Here is an 18706-nt window from a genome sequence, read left to right as displayed (position 1 = left end):
TTTATAGTAAAGGTCATTTTGTAAAAAACTAAAACCCAAAAAATTACCACAATGCAATGACTAAAAATGAGCAAAATTAGCAGAATTCCCAAACTAATATAAACTTTAACAATATCAAACAGATTCTATTCCACCTCCTGGTTAATATGTGGTTACCAAAAAGAAGTTCTGATGTAAAATTAGCATATTTGAAAAATGTGAGGTGGAAATCAAAATAAGGAAACCAATAAAATAAAATATTGTAAAAAAAAAATATATTTAAAGGTGATAAGAGATCTCAAATCATTAAAAATTCTGAAGCATCCTTTATAACACTTTGAATACAAATTAACCAAAAGTATTAATGAACAACGACATGAAAATAACAAGAATTTGAAGTAATTCACACCAATCCCTGCCAGTGCAACAAAATATGATTCCTACAAATATGTAAACGGTCTATACAATTCTAAGGGGGGAGGGAATGTTTTCCAACTGTATGCATATGTACAGCGTTGGATTTTTTTTTTTTTTTTCGTGAAGGAGGTTCATTCTTTGGTTTACTTGCCAGAATTTACAGCACCCCAATAGGTAACAGCGAACGATGTTTCCTCATAAGCGACGCAAGCAGGGAAAATGGGCGGGAGCACTAACCCTCATCTGCAGTCCTCAACCAGGTCGGACCGCAGCGCATAAAAGCCGCGGCGCGGGAGCGCGGCTTCACAGCAGCAGCGTCACTACTCGGAGCTGACGCGGTAGCGGCGGCGGTTGTCGCAGCAGCAGATTCAGTATGTCTGGCCGGGGCAAGGGCGGCAAGGGGCTCGGCAAGGGCGGCGCCAAGCGCCACCGCAAGGTGCTGCGCGACAACATCCAGGGCATCACCAAGCCGGCCATTCGCCGTCTGGCTCGGCGCGGCGGTGTCAAGCGCATCTCGGGGCTCATCTACGAGGAGACGCGCGGCGTGCTTAAGGTGTTCCTGGAGAACGTAATCCGCGACGCCGTCACCTACACGGAGCACGCCAAGAGGAAGACGGTCACGGCCATGGACGTGGTCTACGCCCTCAAGCGCCAGGGTCGCACCCTCTACGGCTTCGGCGGCTAAAGCCTTGCGCTCCTCCCGCACCATCGCGACAAAAACCCAAAGGCTCTTTTAAGAGCCATATACTTTAACTAAAAAAGAGCTGTGTTACTTGAATCTGAAATGTTAATTTTTTTAAAGAGCTTTAAATTCAAGTATTCTCTATAGTTTGTCGATACATAGACCTGTATAAGTTTTCATTTTAATGGTTTGGTAAGTAAGCTCACTGTCAATACCCCGAAGTCAGTCGGTTCAAGTTATAGAACACAAAATTCTTATCTTTAGGACTAATGTACTTGTTACCTGAGCTAGAAAAATACCAAGGCAACCTAAATGTCTCTTTGGCGGCTCTAAAGGCACGTCTCTCCCCTGCGGGCGTCTCTGTGGGGGGACTATGAAGTAGTAGATTCCTATTTATATTAAAATTAAGGTAATAGCTATTGTAATTCAGTGTGACAGGTATCATCTCCCTAATACCCTTCTCAGTGTTAAAAAATGATCGCCTTTTTCCTCAGAATGCCGTGTGTAGAAAATACTCCATTATTTTTGCTTTCGCTGTGTTTAAGGTTAGGAATACACTTCCTTTTAAATTGGGGCGCCAGAGGTGTTCTCCGTACCTGGTGTCAGTACCTGCCTTTCATCTGAAATCCCGTTTGTAATCGAGCTGCAACAGCTCACCCGAAAAAGTGTGATATATGTCTGTGCACATATATACAGTGAGGAAAATGGAAAATTCACCTTATGCCTTGCTGTACTTCACCAACAACCTAAGTATACTTTGCATGTCGAAAGATTCAGTCATTTGAAAGCAGTCTCTTGGATTAGAAGACTTTGATTTGCAATTTATTTTGATCCTAAGGCATTTACCCTGCCAGAAGAAAATTGCACCATGTAGAACCCAACTTCTCCCACCAAAACTCCCACACAATGTACAACCCCACGCGCCCCATAGTAACCAAAATCCAAGCCCCAAAATACTGTTATGATTCCTATTTAGGAAAAAAAACCAAACAAACAAAAAAACCCAAACCAAACCAAACCAAACAAAAAAACCCCACAAACAAAAACACACACACACAAAAAAAACCCCACCCAAACATGAATTTTCTATTAATCCAGCTTAGCATAATTTGCAGTTTCTCATTTCGCGTTTGAACATGTCTCCGTAAAGGTCTCATTTTTGAGGGAGACCGTAAAAATTGTGATAAGAAAGAGACTTCCCTTAGTCTTCCCTTTGAACAAAAGCGGCGGGGGCAAGACCAGGGGTGCTGAAAACTGGCAGGCGTTGGTGAAGGCGCGCGCTTTCGAGGCGGGCTTTTCGAATTTGAAAATTCCCAATAGAAGCGGCGCATTCCTGGCAGCCAATCAGAGAGTGGGAACAGTCCATAAAAGCGACCGCGGGAGCGAGGAGTTTCTCAGTTCTTCTCCTCGCTTCTTGAGGTTTGCTGTGTGCTCCTTAAACGATGGCTCGTACGAAGCAGACTGCTCGTAAGTCGACGGGCGGGAAGGCGCCCCGCAAGCAGCTGGCCACCAAGGCTGCCCGCAAGAGCGCGCCGGCCACGGGCGGCGTCAAGAAGCCGCACCGCTACCGGCCCGGCACGGTGGCGCTGCGCGAGATCCGGCGCTACCAGAAGTCGACGGAGCTGCTGATCCGCAAGCTGCCCTTCCAGCGCCTGGTGCGCGAGATCGCGCAGGACTTCAAGACCGACCTGCGCTTCCAGAGCTCGGCCGTCATGGCGCTGCAGGAGGCCAGCGAGGCCTACCTGGTGGGGCTCTTCGAGGACACCAACCTGTGTGCCATCCACGCCAAGCGCGTCACCATCATGCCCAAGGACATCCAGCTGGCCCGGCGCATCCGCGGCGAGCGTGCCTGAGTCTCCAGACCCGTGTCCACTCTGTGAACCCGCGTTGTTTTCCCCATACCCTAAAGGCTCTTTTAAGAGCCACTACATCTCACAAGAGAGTTGAGACACTATCTTATACTTCCTTACAAGACAGTGATTGTGAAGTTCTTAAAGGTTCTTAAATTGCAATAAATTGCAGTAAAATCAAGTATTTACCTTAGGCTGTTTTCATGTTTAGGCAATGTTGCATGCTGTTTTATTGAGGTGCTTGCTACTGCCCCTTCAACTGTATGGAGTAAGTAAACTGCACAAAAGAAATGAGTGTTTAGATAGAGCAAATGAAAAATATACCAGGACAGACAGCCCACACTTATTTTTCCCTGCCCCCCTTTTCCCCACGCCACCCGCCCCCCCCCCCCCCCCCCCCCCCCCCCCCCCCCCCCCCCCCCTGACACTTTCTGTAAAATAGTCTATTTGGAATAGTCCAGGTTTTTCTTTAAAGCATTGTGGAAGGTATAACCTGAGTTAGTATTGGAAGAAAAACACCAGATTTCAAGCAGCTTTTTATTAGCAATTGTACCCTATAGTTGCTATTACTGCGCTGTATTTTTGAAATTATAGGAGGATATCTCAGGATCTTACCTCAATCACACGACTTAAACAGAAGTGTTAAGATTTTAAACTTAATGATAGGATTAAAAATTGAGAAATTCAATAATAATTGTTTGTGAGGGGTTTTTTTTGGTGGGTTTTTTTGTTTGTTTGTTTGTGTGGGTTTTTTGTTTGTTTGTTTGTTTGTTTGTTTCTTCTTTCTTTGTGTGGTGGTGGTGTGGTTGTTTTATTTCTGAGGACAGGATGGAGAAAATGACCAAGGACAACCTGGAAAGGCAAAGAGAATCCAGTGGTTTCTCTAAAGTCACCTCTTCTATTTTCCCAACACATGAAGACCAGTGGCACAAAGAAACTTGTGGCTTCTTGTTTGGGACCACATCAGCTAGGAAAAAAAAGCAACTGTCAAGGCTTATCAGATATAGCCAATGGGACACTTGTAGGAAGTAGGCTTATACTGTTTTGAGAGTTAGACAAGTCTTGATGACAAGAACATTGAAACAGGAACATCCTTGGGCAGATCAAAGACCAACACTTCAAAAAATTTAGTTCATTCAATAAAATTTTGTAGTCAGCAAATTACAGCTGGCTTTTAGGTCAATTTTGGTTGTGCCACGTCTTCCAGACTGTCACTGTTTTAGCATTTTAGAGATCAAATTCTCTACAAATTCACAAGTAAAGCGCTGCAATTTCTATTGGTTTTGCTTCTTGGCTTATGTATTTTCCTCTGTCCTTGACAATGGACTTCAGCCTGTCCAAACCCTTTCTGTAAATGTTACCAGGCAAATTGTTCTGAAATTAAAATTAAAGTGTTTGAGTATAGTGTATAGGGAATCCTGTAATAGGTCTCATACGGTATTTTTCTGAAATCATACACACAAGGTAAACATGGTATATACAAGAAATGTTCATAGCATAGTGATGTAGGTATGAAAGTACATGTAAACACATATATGTAAATGTTATATACCTGTATACACACCTTCATGTGCTATTTTTCCATTCACAAATTTTAATTCCTTTCAGCTCCATCCATCACTTTCTCCCCTCTACCTCAGCACCATGTGGCAAGTTTTTCATATTTGAATATTATATGGTGTATTAAATAATAAAAACTTTCACATCTGGCACTAGATTATCACTCTAAGTCTCTTTTAGGTTCTATTATATTTTATTATTTTAATCTATTGTATTTTATTCTTTTGTTTTTACATCACCGCTTGCAGAATAAGGGGTGAGAATTTATACAGCGGCAGTGCTCCTGCTGGAAGAGTACAGAGACTGTGCCTATCTAAGTATAATTTAAAATGAACTATATTATTATAATATTAAAATTAACAATATGTCTGCCTACTCTCTAAGACTCCAGTAGCCTCCATCCTGATACTACTTGTTGCTACACACTTGCAATTTATTACTGACTTGAACTTCGCAATTATGCCAAAATTCGAGGTTAGCAAAGCTTAAAAGGCCTAAAACCTTTAAAGTGTTACAATTGTAAATGAAGAGGCAACCATCACTGGTGCCTCCCTATCGAGCACACGCAGGCTCTATGAAGATCCACCTCTGATATGAGTCTGTGGAATCTGTTCTCAAAAGCAAATGAGGAAATTATTACTGGTAAGTTGTTAGTATATTCTCTGTGTTCTCAGGTTGTATATCCGTGATAACCAGTAAAATTACTAAAACGGACTGGGTAGGATCTTAAAGCATTGGCACGGTGCTACTTGTTAGAAATAATTATTTTTCTTTCTTTCTCTTTCTTTCTTTCTTTCTTTCTTTCTTTCTTTCTTTCTTTCTTTCTTTCTTTCTTCTAGTTAGTATTAAATATGTTCTGTTACAACTGAAGCAGAAGGAAGAAAGAAAGACTGAAGTTATTCTTTTGTGTATTCTTTTCTCTGACTTTTAGGAGAACATGGAACTTTTATGGCCTACTGAAATATTTCCTTCTCTCCCCAGGCTGTTCATTAAAAGTTCCTTAGAACATCATGCTGCTTAATCAAGACAATTGGAAGTCATTTTCATTCTACAATATACAACTCTACATCCATTCCAACCTTGTTCCAAAATCAGGTCATGACAATCAATAAATTCATTCAGGTGGTATTTTGAGGGAGGAAAAAAAAAAGAAGGTACACTCAGCAGGTCTTTCTATTTTCTTTTCCCAACCAAAGTGCTCTCTCTGACAGACAGGCAGACAGGCCCTGTAGAACAGCATCTCTAAGCAGGCAAATAGTGCCCAGAAGTCTTTACTGACAACAGATGACCACTCTGTCTTCTAACAGCAGCCTTCAAGCACTCTCCAGTCCTAAGGACTGTTGCATCCCAAGTACCAGATATGAATTTCTGCAGATGGAGAGAAGAAAGGGAGATGGTTCCAAAAATAATTGGAGAAATATCAGCTACTAATGAATCTGAGGTTTAATTAAATTCCTGTTTTGATTCTCAAAGTCTTGTTAGACTGACCTTGTCTCAAAGTAAGAATTCAAAGGTGGGTCCTTAGAACTGCAGGTGTATATATCTGCCCTTCCAGAAATTTATGAAGGATCCTAAAGAACTGGCTGCAGAAATGACAACTCAGCATACATCAGATATGGTGATCACTACTGGAGAAATGCAAATACTTTTACCTTCATTAGTGCAAGAATACATAAATTTTTGCCCCATGACTTTTATAAAATGTATGAATCAGTTTCTTGGCCTTTTGAGTTACTTTTCTGTCCTGCAAGAAACTTCATGCACCCTGTGCCATCATCATGATTGTCCGTTGTTTTGAGACCAAATATAACAATATATATCAAACCTGAGATAATCAAAACTGATTTATTGAGATGGATATTCTTGTTCTTGGTGTTCAAAGTTGTAGGAATAAGGCGGCAGACCCCCTTATGGCAATCTGTCTTACCTAGCTTTGACAGTAACACGGGAAGTAACACAGTAAGTTTCTGCTCTTGCCTTGAACCAGCCAGCCAGGGTTTAAGGTGCAGGTTTAAGGTGCAGATTTCCTGAGCATGGGTCCACTTGACACAAGTGTGTCCCTGTCAGCCCCTTCTACCCTCCATTTTCTCCTCAAAAATGTATCACATCTGTCAGCCACAGGGATGTAAATCCGGCCAACCCGCCTGAGGCTTCATAACCACCCTCCTTTAACTAATAAACTAATGATCACCCTCTTTTATCTCACATTTCTTCCATCCAATTTGTCTCTCTCCCCCATCGAGTATTCAAAAAGCACTTTCGGCAGTGCACCCCGGGTGGATTTCAAGGGTAATTTTAAGCAGCGCTACAGCCCTTTTTACGTGCAATGTAGTGGCTCTTAAAAGAGCCTTTGGGTCTACGTGGGCTGCAGCAGGACACTCAGGCGCGCTCGCCGCGGATGCGCCGGGCCAGCTGGATGTCCTTGGGCATGATGGTGACGCGCTTGGCGTGGATGGCACACAGGTTGGTGTCCTCGAAGAGCCCCACCAGGTAGGCCTCGCTGGCCTCCTGCAGCGCCATGACGGCCGAGCTCTGGAAGCGCAGGTCGGTCTTGAAGTCCTGCGCGATCTCGCGCACCAGGCGCTGGAAGGGCAGCTTGCGGATCAGCAGCTCCGTCGACTTCTGGTAGCGCCGGATCTCGCGCAGCGCCACCGTGCCGGGCCGGTAGCGGTGCGGCTTCTTGACGCCGCCCGTGGCCGGCGCGCTCTTGCGGGCAGCCTTGGTGGCCAGCTGCTTGCGGGGCGCCTTCCCGCCCGTCGACTTACGCGCCGTCTGCTTCGTGCGAGCCATACCAACAAACCAAAGCCCGCCGAGCCACAGAAAGAAATGAGTAGAGCTTAGCGCGAAACGCCGCTATTTATAGAGCTGCCGCGTTTCTGATTGGTCCTCAAGACGCGCGATCTCATTGGCTGCCGTGGGATCCCAGCCCGGGCCTGGGGTCGCTGAAATTCTGCCCCGAGCCTCTCGGCCCCGCCGCTGCCACCCTGCTCCCAGCGCATCGCGCTCCGCGCGGGTCCGGGGCCCGTGGCGGGCCGTGGAATTTAGACACAGTGCTCGTATTCCTTCTGCTTCTCTGGCTCTGCCAGTCTCCTGACAGACTGTAAACTGCCAAGAGGCTAAAATTTAGCAGTTATTTGCACTTTGTTTTTTCTTTGTGTCTTTGTTTTTGTTTCCTTTTTTTTAATGGTTGTCTGGTTACAAAAGAAGGAAAAGGTTCTTTCAATGCAGTACAGAGCTCCTTACGAGAACAGGCACATTATTCCCAAATACACAAAGGACTGAGGGGCAGGTACCTCGAAACAGGCACTCAAAAAATCCAGTAACACAAGCTCGTAGCTATGATAAATACTTAACAAGCTGTAGTGACCGAGAGAATATTTAAGCCACCATTTTCACATGTTAATGCTTTAATTTCAGTAGGAAATTCTGAATGAGACGTTTTACATAACATTAGGCAACATCGTGATGATACCACCTAGGGTTTTTTGTTTGTTTGTTTGTTTGTTTTTGTGTGTGTGTGTGTGTGTGTGTGAAAATAATTGTAAAGGAATATGGTAGTGGCCCTCTATTTAATTTTGCCCTGCTCACGAAAGTGTGACAAAACCACGCATGACTACAAATACTTTTGATATTGTTTGCAAGTGCCAACTGATTTTCAAAGTTTTACATAAAGTTGAAACCGATTTTTTTCCTTTCAGTCATGAAGTACAACAAAATTATTCTGGAAGTGAGCCCCAGACTGGAGTGCTTTTTATATGTGAGAACGAAAAAAATGTTAACACAAGGCTTCTTTTGAAACATTTTTTAAAAAATTTACCTCTAGATTCACAATTTGCTTTTTTTGTCCAGTCCCCTCCTAGCCCTTCCATTTCTCCTTCCCAATCAACCCCCAAAATGATCACTAGAAAACCATATTAGGTTCATTCCTTTATTTTTAAAGTAAGCTTTAGACCACGAAATGAATGGAAGTACAAATTGAAAGAAAATATTCACCTCACAGCAATTTTCCGATTTTTCCTCAGTAAAAAGCAAAATTAAAAATCAAGACATGGAATAATGTTCTACATAATTGCTTATACTGGCAGCCATTGAACAATAAGCATTTTATTACAGAGGACTAGAAATGATTTTGGTAAGAGAATTTAGAACGTGCACCAAAGAAAAAAAAAAAAAAAACAATCCACCAAAAACCTAAGGCAAAGATGAATTCCTTGCTAACAGCGAAGTTATACAACTGACTGCGTTCATAAAGCCTTAGCAACATTGCCTTAACGGTTTCAGTAGGGCTTCAAAATAAAATCATCGTTGTCTTAATTCACGTCTCCGTAACATTGTGACACGGCTCTTTTTCAAGTAAAGTATGTGGCTCTTAAAAGAGCCTTTGGGTTTATGTCGCGATGGTGCGGGAGGAGTACAAGACTTTAGCCGCCGAAGCCGTAGAGGGTGCGACCCTGGCGCTTGAGGGCGTACACCACGTCCATGGCCGTGACCGTCTTCCTCTTGGCGTGCTCCGTGTAGGTGACGGCGTCGCGGATCACGTTCTCCAGGAACACCTTCAGCACGCCGCGCGTCTCCTCGTAGATCAGCCCCGAGATGCGCTTGACACCGCCGCGCCGAGCCAGACGACGAATGGCCGGCTTGGTGATGCCCTGGATGTTGTCGCGCAGCACCTTGCGGTGGCGCTTGGCGCCGCCCTTGCCGAGCCCCTTGCCGCCCTTGCCCCGGCCAGACATGACGACACTACAAGCTGAAGCCGCTGCAGCTGTTACGACCGCTCCCTTCCACCGATGCTGCCGCTGTGAACCTTCGCTGCCCGTGCGGCGGCTTTTATGCGCTGTGGTCCGACCTGGTTGAGGACGGCAGCGAGAAGGGGGCGGGGCTTGGGCCGGCTCTCGCCTTCTCTCCGCTTCCGCTATCGCGCCGCCCGACAGCAGAAAATTTCGGGATTTGTGTGAGTTTCCCTTCCCCGAGGCACAATGGGTTCGGTGTTTCTATAGCATTTCCGTGCGTTTCTTGTGTTTCAGATAGCCAGGACAGAGTGTCTGATTTTTATAATGATTCATGTATTTTTTTAAAGCTTTGTTATATCGTGATCGTTTATAAGAGAAAGCTCATCCATAGAAATTTACTCCACTTATCGATTCACTTAAACTAAGGTCTGAATTGTTATTTTCAAAGTTGTATGTCTTATGTATTTCAGTTCACCTGTTTTTATGGATTATCCCGTGTGGCTTCACTGTTTATATAATTGATGCACTTTTTTTTTTTTTTTTTTTTTTTTTTTTTTTTTTTTTTTTTTTTTAGTGGATTATCTTGCAGCAAATTCCGTCCAATTGTGATTCTGAGAAATTTTACCCATCCTCGGTTTTGGGGGGTGGGGTGGGTGTTTTTGTTTGTTTGTTTGTTTGTGTTTTAGAGCGATTGAAAAATTCAATATTTTAAAAGAAGGGTGGTTTTGCATTTCTCGGGTATTTATTCATTCTGTGTTTGCTTTCTTTAGTGGAGGAAAATGTTCTGAAGTTTTGCTGTTGTTATCAAGTAGTATTTAGCAAAAATTATTCAGTAGATAATTGTCGACCTGAAAATTAGCTGGAAGGATAAAAGTTTCCTCTATTGAGTGTTTGCTGCCCTCTCATGGACATTTTTGGATTGCTTGATAGTTTTTTTTTGGTGGTGGGTGCTTGGTGGTTTTTTGTTTTTGTGTTTGTGGGGTTTTTTTGTTTGTTTGTTTTGTTTTGTTTTTGGGTCCCGTCCCCCCCCCCCCCCAGTGGAATAAAATTAAGGTAAAGCCTCATAATATGAATCCTACTCCATGAGCTTCTCCTGCCCAAGGATCTGTGACTACATAGAATAGTTTCCTCTGTCTCTTATTGTCTGTTTGTTTTGCAAAATATCAGAAACCATTCAGAAAAGGATATATTTTTTTTTTAATAATAGCTACGTGCTTGTTCATAGCCTTGTCTTCTTAACTCATGACAGAACTACACAACTAATAAAGGGGAGCAAGGTTTGAGCTGAGTTCCTGCTCTTCTTTGCTCACAACTGATCCTAAATTATACATCAAATATCATTTGTTCTGTGCAGCCTGTTTCATAAAATTAATCAGTAACTTATGATCCATTTAATAATTTCTATTGGAAGAGACATTCAAAGACCATAGACTAACCTCTGTGTTGCATTAATAGTATAGAAACTTAGCAGAAAATGAAAAACCTTGCATTCCAGCTGGTCCTGAGATCAGAGGGCTTGGTTGCAGCTGGCTTTAATTTCTGATCCCACAAATTCAGCACTGTAACCCTGGTAGTGTCAAATAAGAAGCATGAACACAGGTTCACAAATAGTCCCGTTTAAAAATTCAGCTCTATAGATCTGGTCGCAGTCAATAAGAATTTCTGCAATCACAGACTGGAAAATAGTGTCATTTACTGAAGCAACAGAACAACAAACTCAGAACTGTCAGTGCTAAATGCACTATGATAGAGCTCCAACAAGAACAATAACGTTGTGTTAATCCAGATATCATTATCATTATATCATTATCAATATCATGTGAAGAAGCTTACCAAGAAGGCCTGCTCAGCTGGGAGGAGGGAGGGGAGAGCTGGCTGCTGACTGTCTCTTTTTGTCTTCCTCCTAAACAGGTTAAATTTCTACCTTCCTTATATTGAGCATAATCTTATCCAGTCTCCCTCTTACGTGTGGCATGATCTAGGTAGAGAATCGAGTAATATAGTCATATATGTGGTAGCAAATACTTCATAGAAGTTATTAGCCTATGCAGTGGTGTGCAATTTAGTATATTACTGACTTTATCAGACAAAAGTTACTTTTTTGGCCATGTGTCCTTTAAGTTCAGATCATGACTTTATTCCATTTGTGCTGTTCTTCCGAGCCAAAGCATGACCATCCTATCTCCACAGGAGCTCCCCCTTCAACCCAATAATTCTCCCTTGACATCAGCAATGCATCAGATCTATCTATGTGCACAGATAACATAGGAGGTTCAGTGCAGGCCATAGACAGTGAGCTACAGCCTTTGTCTTGGCCCTTGGTTGTCATCTCACACCTCTCTGCTGTGGGTAGGTGATGTCTCTCTGTCTCCTGGAGCCCTAGGTTTGTTTTTGCCTCAGCTAGCTTGAGAGAGAAACCACAGCTGGAAGGATTTTTTCCCTCAGGGCCTTAAAGATCCCAGAGGCTGCAAAACTTTTCCTTTAGAGAGCAGATCCCCATCGATGGCAAAAGGAAAGAGTCTGCCCTTGGTCCGGGGGGTGGATATCACAGTTTTATTCAGTCTGGTCCAGCCCCCGCAGGGTCAGAAGCCCAGTCCAGTTCCTGTCCCAAGAGCACAGAGAGAGACCCACGTGCTCTCCTTGCTTTTGTCTGGGGGGAAGGGGCTAGAGGCAGGGACAAGCTACTACCCACAGGGATATGTGGAACAGAGTTGGGTTACATTCCAGTGTGGGAGAATGGGAGGAGTGAAGGACCAGGGACAGAAGTCTTGATGTTACATTTTCCATGAGAACAGGGGGTACAGAAGAAACCATTACAAAACCCAATATAAAATGAAATACAATATAAACCCAAATAATGCACAGCAACAGGCAGGGATTTCTTTTACTAGATCAGGTTTCAATGTTTGATGTAAGCCATAATCCTATTATTATTTTTTTATATTTCAATTTTCCACAGCTGCTGGCAACCCAATCCTGAAATCATTGAAAAAGAATCCTGCAGTCACTGAGGTTTCACTGATGTCTTAGCAATTCATGCTGGACTGGTGAACAAAACTCATATGAGAATGGAAATGCAAAGAGATCAACAAAACACTGTAAAATGAAAATCAGAATGCAACATAACTCCAAATCTAGAAATAACTGTCCATAATTGAGTATGGAGATCCCAGGAGGAGTCATACTGATGACTTCACTATGCTTTGACAACACGTTATGTAGAGGAGAGATCTCAAATTCCCACAGAAAAAAGTATTTGATAACCATTATTTCAGCAGTAGACTGGGTGCATTGTGATCTAGATATGAAAAAAAAGAAACTTGTGGAAGGAAAACTCTAATGTCTAATCTTACTACGTCAAAGGTGTCTAGTTGAAAAATTATTCTGTACCCAAATTCAAGCTGGTTTGAATCTGTACTGACATGCAAGCAGCAGAGAACAGATCTGGTATTAATGCTATTGATGTTGCACTCTTCCCAGACTCCACACTGCTGTCCCCTGTTTCCTGCCCATATATTTAAGTGTTTCACCTCTGAGGTCCTTCCTTTCGAGAACCCATAAACTTAGTCTTGAAATGTACACAACTTACATTTTACAATTTATTTAGCTCAGGTTAATAGGAAAGACTTTTTTTTCTGCTTTATTCGGCTGTGGTTTAACCCCAACCAGCAACTAAACACCATGCAACTGCTCTCTCACTCATTCCAAAAGATGGGGGAGAAAAACAGAAAAGTGAAAAACTTGTGGCTTGAGATAAAGACAGTTGAATTGGTGAAGCAAAAGCCATGCATGCAAACAAAGGAAAACAAATAATTAATTCATTGCTTCCCATGGGCGGGTAGGTGTTCAGCCACCCCCAGGAGAGCAGGGCTCTGTCATGCGTGATGGTGATTTGGAAAGATAAAAGCCATAACTGGAATATTCCCCTCCCTTTTTCTTCCGCTCTATTTCACCTACTGTGCATGAAACTGTATGATTTGGAATATTCCTTTGGTCAATTGGGATCAACTGTCCTGGCTGTGTCCCCTCCCTGTGCACTCCTGGACTCCTCATGGGTGAGGTGGTGTGAGAAGCAGAAAAGGCCTTGGATCTGTGTAAGCACTGCTCAGCAATAGCTAAAACATCCCTGTCTTATCAACACAGTTTCCAGCACAAGTTTTAAACATCTTTGTGCTTGAACTAACATAGTTTGCTTTTTATGGAAATCTAGCTTCTAACTTTCTCTATCAAATACAGAAGATTTCTTAATAAACTAGAAGAATATTTTCACTTGCAATAAAACTTCACCTTTGATGTTTTTTAGAATTGAGTCCCTAAGGGAGACGTTTTTACAGTTTTTCAAAGACATGATGAGCCATGCAGAATAAATTCTTTCACCTGACAACAACTACCATAAAAGATATGGGGATTCACAAGAAGTATGGGAATAGCATAACCCACATAAGAGAGAATGAAGACATGAAGAAACATATTTGACATCTATCTGGTTTTGTGGTAATCTGACAGCCAATTGGGCTTTGTGTTGACTGATGCTGATGAAAAATTTTGTAACCCCCTCATGAAAAGCGTTCATCAGTAGAAAGTGAATTGTTATTCTGGGGGGAGTAACTCAAACAAAATTCTTCACTGGTTCCTATGCCAGTTCTGCTTCATGTATACCTTTATCTAACTCAGTTGCTCATTTGCCATTATGGGAACATCATAGCCTTTTGAGATTGACATTTACTAAGTAAGTATATCTGTGAAATAAACAGCTGACCCTATCAGAGAGAAAGCAATTGAAAGCAGGTCTTCCTTGTAATAAATTGCAATACTGAACCGTTGTTTTGTTTTTACCTTCCTTCTAATTTTAGGGCAGCTTAGCATTTAATAATAAAGCATATCCTTTTATTTTTGTGCTAGTATGAACAGAACTACACACCAGGACACCTTAGAAAATACTGAGCAGAGCTCATACATTTTCTTTCTTTTGCCAGTATCATGAGGCATCTTAACATGTTTGACAAAATAAATTAATGACCATACATTAAAAAAACTATAAAAAATGAAGACGAGTGAGATGCGTTCCCTCTTCACTGCAATCATAAACCTGAACCTCAGTCTAGTAGGCTAGTTTCATAAATCTGAACCTAATCATAAAATCGAACCTCAGTCTGGTAGGTTAGCTAGAAATTTGAGCCATGATAGCAAAATAGTATCACCTGAGATTTTCTTAGGAAAACAAGTTTTCTTATCCTGCATCTTATGCAGGAATCTGCCTATTAGATAGAGAAGCCTGTTGAAGGTGATGTGGGGTCCTGAGGGACACACAATGACCAGACACCATCTCAGTGACTTGGTAATTTAACATAAGCTATTCCTGAGGAAGAATTAGTCTCGAGTTGTGTGCATCTCTCCCATAGCTGAGCTGAGATGGCATCTACAGGGCTAGCAGTGCACAAGCTGAGGGGAAATGTGGATGAGAAGCAATGATTTAGGGTTAGTGACTCATATGCCAGTGGTGCAAGTGGCATAAAGATGAGATTACACTTAGCCCTGCAGTATGTTTTCCCAGGCCACTCTTGCTCTTTGCCACTGCACTCTCCTTTTCCAGTAGGTATCTATGCTATGCTCTCCAACTCAGCTTGTGAAGTTTAATAGGAATTTTTCGTTTGATGGTAATTTTGTTCCTGTAATGGACAGTATAACCACTGAAGCTTATATAGGCAGTGCATTCAGTGTTCCTGAGTACACACACACTTCCTTCTTGTGTGGGACAGTTTTCTTACAATATTTAAGTTATCTCTTAAGTGAAAGATCAACTTTGCTCGAGCTTTGTACTCATTAACAAAGTAAATCCCTACCATAGGCTATGGTGGTCTCATACTCACACTAAGCCACTTCCACACAGAGCAATCCTAGTAAAAAGAAGTGTGCACTGTTGCCTTTAAACTGAGACGGGAGAATTGCCAGTGACCAGAGTTATAGGTTGTTACGTGTGCAGAAATCAACACCGGGCAAAGAACGGATTGCGGCAGCTCCAATGACCAAGTCTGAGCATCAGAGAACGGCGGGCAGCTCGAAACCTCGGACTTCCGGGACGCCGCTGGCCCTACGGATTCCAGAGCGGGCACAAAACTGGACTGGAAGTGAAAAAGCCCGAGGACATGAGGGAGGTGGGAGGGGCGGTACAAACCTACCAGGGAGTTCGGAAGCCTCTCCCCCCAAGTGAACGTAAAGACAAAGGTGGAGCTCGCCTTTTTAACCCGAAAATTGCTGGGCATTAGGAAAGGCCGAGAGCGACGGCCAATCTTTGTGGAGCGCGGGCTTTTCGAAATCTGCCGGGCTCTGGGGGCGGTGCGAGGCGCTTCCCTCCACAGCTCTCCACCTCCAAGCTGATAGGAGATAAAACTACGGGGAGCAGCAGCATCCCCACCCCCATTCCCCCTCCCAAAAGACGAGCGCACTGAGCGGTGCCTCACTACCCCCGAAGAGTTCCGGTTCGCACCGATTCCCTGCGGCGAACGGGAATTCCACCGACGAATCGGGATTTTTTTAGAATGAGATATGCCGCCGTCAGCTCCGCTGCGGTGCTCTCTGCACCGGCGAGGAAGAGCGCAAAAATGTTACCAGGTTCACCTAAAAGCGACAGCAACTGAGAAAAAAAAAAAAAGAAAAAAAGAGTTTGAACTGCACACGTATTACACGAAGCGGGATTTAAAGAAAATAAGTGAGTTCCAGCTCTTTTTATGAAAATTTGGGTGGCTCTTAAAAGAGCCGTTGGGTTTATCTGCAAGGCAGATAAGTTTTTTCAGCGTAATTTATTTTTTCTTGGGAGCTGCCTTCTTGCCTTGGCTGCTTTTGGCTTGGCTACTTTGGGCTTGGCTGCTTTTCGGCTTCACCGCTTTCGCCTTAGCCGGGCTCTTCGCTGCTGCCGCCGCTTTTTGGGCTTAGCAGCCTTTGTCGCCTTCTTGGGGCTCTTGGTTGTTTTCTTGGCCGCTGCGGCCGCCGGCTTCTTGGCTTTCTTGGGGCTCTTTTTCGCGGTCACCGGCTTCTTGGGCTTCTTGGCAGCACTGGAAGGTTTCTTAGCCGCCGGCTTCTTGGGTTTAGCCGCGCCAGTTTTTTTCTTGGGGGCTTTTTCCTTCACTTCTCCGGTTTTTTTGCTGAGCCGAAAAGACCCGGAGGCGCCGGTGCCCTTGGTCTGTACCAGAACACCCTTGCTGACGAGGCTCTTGATGCCCAGCTTAATACGGCTGTTACTTTTCTCCACATCGTAGCCGCCGGCGGCCAGCGCCTTCTTGAGCGCGGCGAGGGAGAGCCCCTTGCGCTCCTTGGAGGCGGACACGGCCTTGGTGATCAGCTCGGTGACGCTGGGCCCCGCTGGCTTGCGGGCTTTGGAGCCGCTCGCCGCCTTCTTCGGCTTCTGGCAGCGGGAGCTTTGGCGGAGCCGGGGCGGCGGCGGCGGCGACATCGGGCGCAGCGACGGGAGCGGTTTCGGCCATCTCGGCTACTGCACGATCCGGGCGAACAATGGGAGCGCCGCTGCCGCCGCCCCTTTTTATAGCAGCGCCGCGCGGCGCTGATGGTGCTCGGGGCTTCCGCTCCGCCGCCCGCCGCCGCGCCCGGTGTGTTTCTTCAAGGTCCAAAACGACCTTTTTTAAAAGAAATTTGCCCCCAGTGCGCCCCATTTCTTTCCGGGAGGGAAGGGGGAGTCTGTCCTACAAGTTAGTGGAGTTTCCCGTTAGAAGGAGTATAAATGAGGGAAAACGCGACCACTGAAACTCGGTGGTGGGCAGCCACAGAGACCTCGGCAGAGAGAAACCTTCGGTTTGTATTTTAAATTAAAATTTTACCGTGAGCTAAATGGGCACAAGTGGCATGAAATCTTGTTCTTTAGAATGTTCTCTACAGAGCAGGTAAAAAAAAAGAGTGGTTAGAACGGTTGATCTCAGTGTAAATGGATATTAAATCCAAGGAAGTAACACAGTTTCGTCCCATGGTCCCAGGCGCTGTTGCAGAGCTGACTCCCTCGGCTGAGCCACTTCCCTCCGAAATCACCCCGCTCAGTGAATTCAGCAACCTCGGTGTCTGAACTACTGCCTTTTGAGATGTTTTGTGCTTTAGCAGCGTATGTGAAGTCGATGTTACTTTCCTCATGCTTCAGTATTTCAGTGGAAACAAAGCACGACGTGTCCCCTCTGAAGACTAATGTTCCTGTCATTGCACTTTAAATATAACCTTAACGAAGTAGCTTTTGTGGTTAATTCGGGAATCAGGACACTGCAATTATAGTATATCTGCTTTTAGCGTTAATACGTACAGTAATTATTCATCTTTGCTTCGTATTATTTAAAATTTATTGGGAAGCAGAATCTGGATTGTAATGAATTTAGAATTGTACAGGGAGGTTAAACCTGAAAATTCATCTTTTGAGGGTATGTTCCGTAGCCAGGACACTTAAGGTAAAACCGATTTCTTGGTTTTAATGAATGAATGTTTATTGTCTAAGTTTTTTTTTCTTTGATAACTCCATCTGCGTGATTCACCACTTAGCTACTTTCAGAGGACAGAAACCTACGCCTTATCAAGAGGATTCCTACCCCAGGAAGTGGCAGCTCGGTATCACAAACAAATGAATGGATTATCTTTTTTCACTCTTCTTTCTTCTCTTTCAATGCCGTGTTTCTTTCATTCAAATACCAAACAGTTAACAGTCTGCCTGCAATAGTATTGTCTTCTGTACCCTCAATATCCGGGCTATCATCAGCTCCTAAAAAGTTGTGAGTAGATATATTTGGAGCTAAAACTAGATGTAAAAGGGTGAATGAAATATTGGTAAAACGTAGAGTTCCTGCTGTTTGATAGTGTGAAAATAAAGAATACAGTGACTTAAGTAATTTGAGAAATGCAATGTTCTTTTCTTATTAACCATGTTTTAAAAAAATCTAAACTGCTACAATCAGGGGAAATACTGGCTTTATTCTCGTAATTTTATTCTCGTACCTTTTTTTTTCTCTGCTTGAAGGTAAATGTTGAAAAAATAGTTTAGTGATGTCTCCCTTATTAAACCTCTAAAACAAAGGTAAATGCACGTTTTGGATGATGTGGCTGCAATGATGAGCATAACAAAACTACAGTGTGACCCTGAAGAATGTTGTATTTTTTTTCTTGATTAAATACAGAAATAGGAAAATGCATTTAATGCCCATTTAATCTGATACTTATTTCCTACTGGGGGGGGGGGGGGGCAGGGGTGGAGGGGATTAAGGCCTTCTGAGCCACTACTCAACACTATCAGAATGCTGAAAATTCTTTCTTCTAAACTCGTAGTATTAACCCCATGGCCAAGAACAAAGTTCAAAACATCCAGAGGCACAAGGGCTGAAATTTGTAGTTCTCTAGTCCCTTGATATTTGTTTATAAGTGGTTCATTTGTGTGAAGATACTCACATTTAGTGGCAGGTTTCTGTCAATATTCTGTGCCTGTACATGAAATGTTGTAATGTTTA

The 18706-nt window shown here is 43.5% G+C and overlaps 5 protein-coding genes across 5 annotated transcripts; 2 read left to right on the top strand and 3 right to left on the bottom strand.

Annotated features, from left to right (window-relative positions):
• Nucleotides 1–717: 717 nt before the first annotated feature.
• On the top strand, nt 718–1140 carry LOC120752164 (histone H4). Its single transcript, XM_040062849.1, has one exon. The coding sequence runs from the start codon at nt 770–772 to the stop codon at nt 1079–1081; it is 312 nt and encodes a 103-aa protein (XP_039918783.1). The 5' UTR covers nt 718–769; the 3' UTR covers nt 1082–1140.
• Nucleotides 1141–2520: 1380 nt separating this feature from the next.
• On the top strand, nt 2521–2981 carry LOC120752140 (histone H3). The gene has a single exon (XM_040062824.2). The coding sequence runs from the start codon at nt 2521–2523 to the stop codon at nt 2929–2931; it is 411 nt and encodes a 136-aa protein (XP_039918758.1). The 3' UTR covers nt 2932–2981.
• Nucleotides 2982–6281: 3300 nt separating this feature from the next.
• LOC120752139 (histone H3) lies at nt 6282–7278 on the bottom strand. The gene has a single exon (XM_040062823.2). The coding sequence runs from the start codon at nt 7276–7278 to the stop codon at nt 6868–6870; it is 411 nt and encodes a 136-aa protein (XP_039918757.1). The 3' UTR covers nt 6282–6867.
• Nucleotides 7279–8847: 1569 nt separating this feature from the next.
• On the bottom strand, nt 8848–9276 carry LOC120752159 (histone H4). The gene has a single exon (XM_040062844.2). The coding sequence runs from the start codon at nt 9219–9221 to the stop codon at nt 8910–8912; it is 312 nt and encodes a 103-aa protein (XP_039918778.1). The 5' UTR covers nt 9222–9276; the 3' UTR covers nt 8848–8909.
• A 6701-nt stretch (nt 9277–15977) lies between these two features.
• Nucleotides 15978–16705, bottom strand: LOC120752135 (histone H1.03-like). The gene has a single exon (XM_040062819.1). The coding sequence runs from the start codon at nt 16666–16668 to the stop codon at nt 16096–16098; it is 573 nt and encodes a 190-aa protein (XP_039918753.1). The 5' UTR covers nt 16669–16705; the 3' UTR covers nt 15978–16095.
• Nucleotides 16706–18706: the final 2001 nt, after the last annotated feature.

This window comes from Hirundo rustica, chromosome 4 (genome assembly GCF_015227805.2).
Source record: "Hirundo rustica isolate bHirRus1 chromosome 4, bHirRus1.pri.v3, whole genome shotgun sequence".
Taxonomy (NCBI): domain Eukaryota; kingdom Metazoa; phylum Chordata; class Aves; order Passeriformes; family Hirundinidae; genus Hirundo; species Hirundo rustica.
Note: the sequence above shows the minus strand (reverse complement) of the source record. Positions and strands in the feature narration are given on the sequence as shown.

Excerpts from the sequence above, each read along its gene's own strand:
- LOC120752159 (XM_040062844.2), bottom strand. The coding sequence starts at position 9,221 with ATGTCTGGCCGGGGCAAGGGCGGCAAGGGGCTCGGCAAGGGCGGCGCC.
- LOC120752139 (XM_040062823.2), bottom strand. The coding sequence starts at position 7,278 with ATGGCTCGCACGAAGCAGACGGCGCGTAAGTCGACGGGCGGGAAGGCG.
- LOC120752164 (XM_040062849.1), top strand. The coding sequence starts at position 770 with ATGTCTGGCCGGGGCAAGGGCGGCAAGGGGCTCGGCAAGGGCGGCGCC.
- LOC120752135 (XM_040062819.1), bottom strand. The coding sequence starts at position 16,668 with ATGTCGCCGCCGCCGCCGCCCCGGCTCCGCCAAAGCTCCCGCTGCCAG.
- LOC120752140 (XM_040062824.2), top strand. The coding sequence starts at position 2,521 with ATGGCTCGTACGAAGCAGACTGCTCGTAAGTCGACGGGCGGGAAGGCG.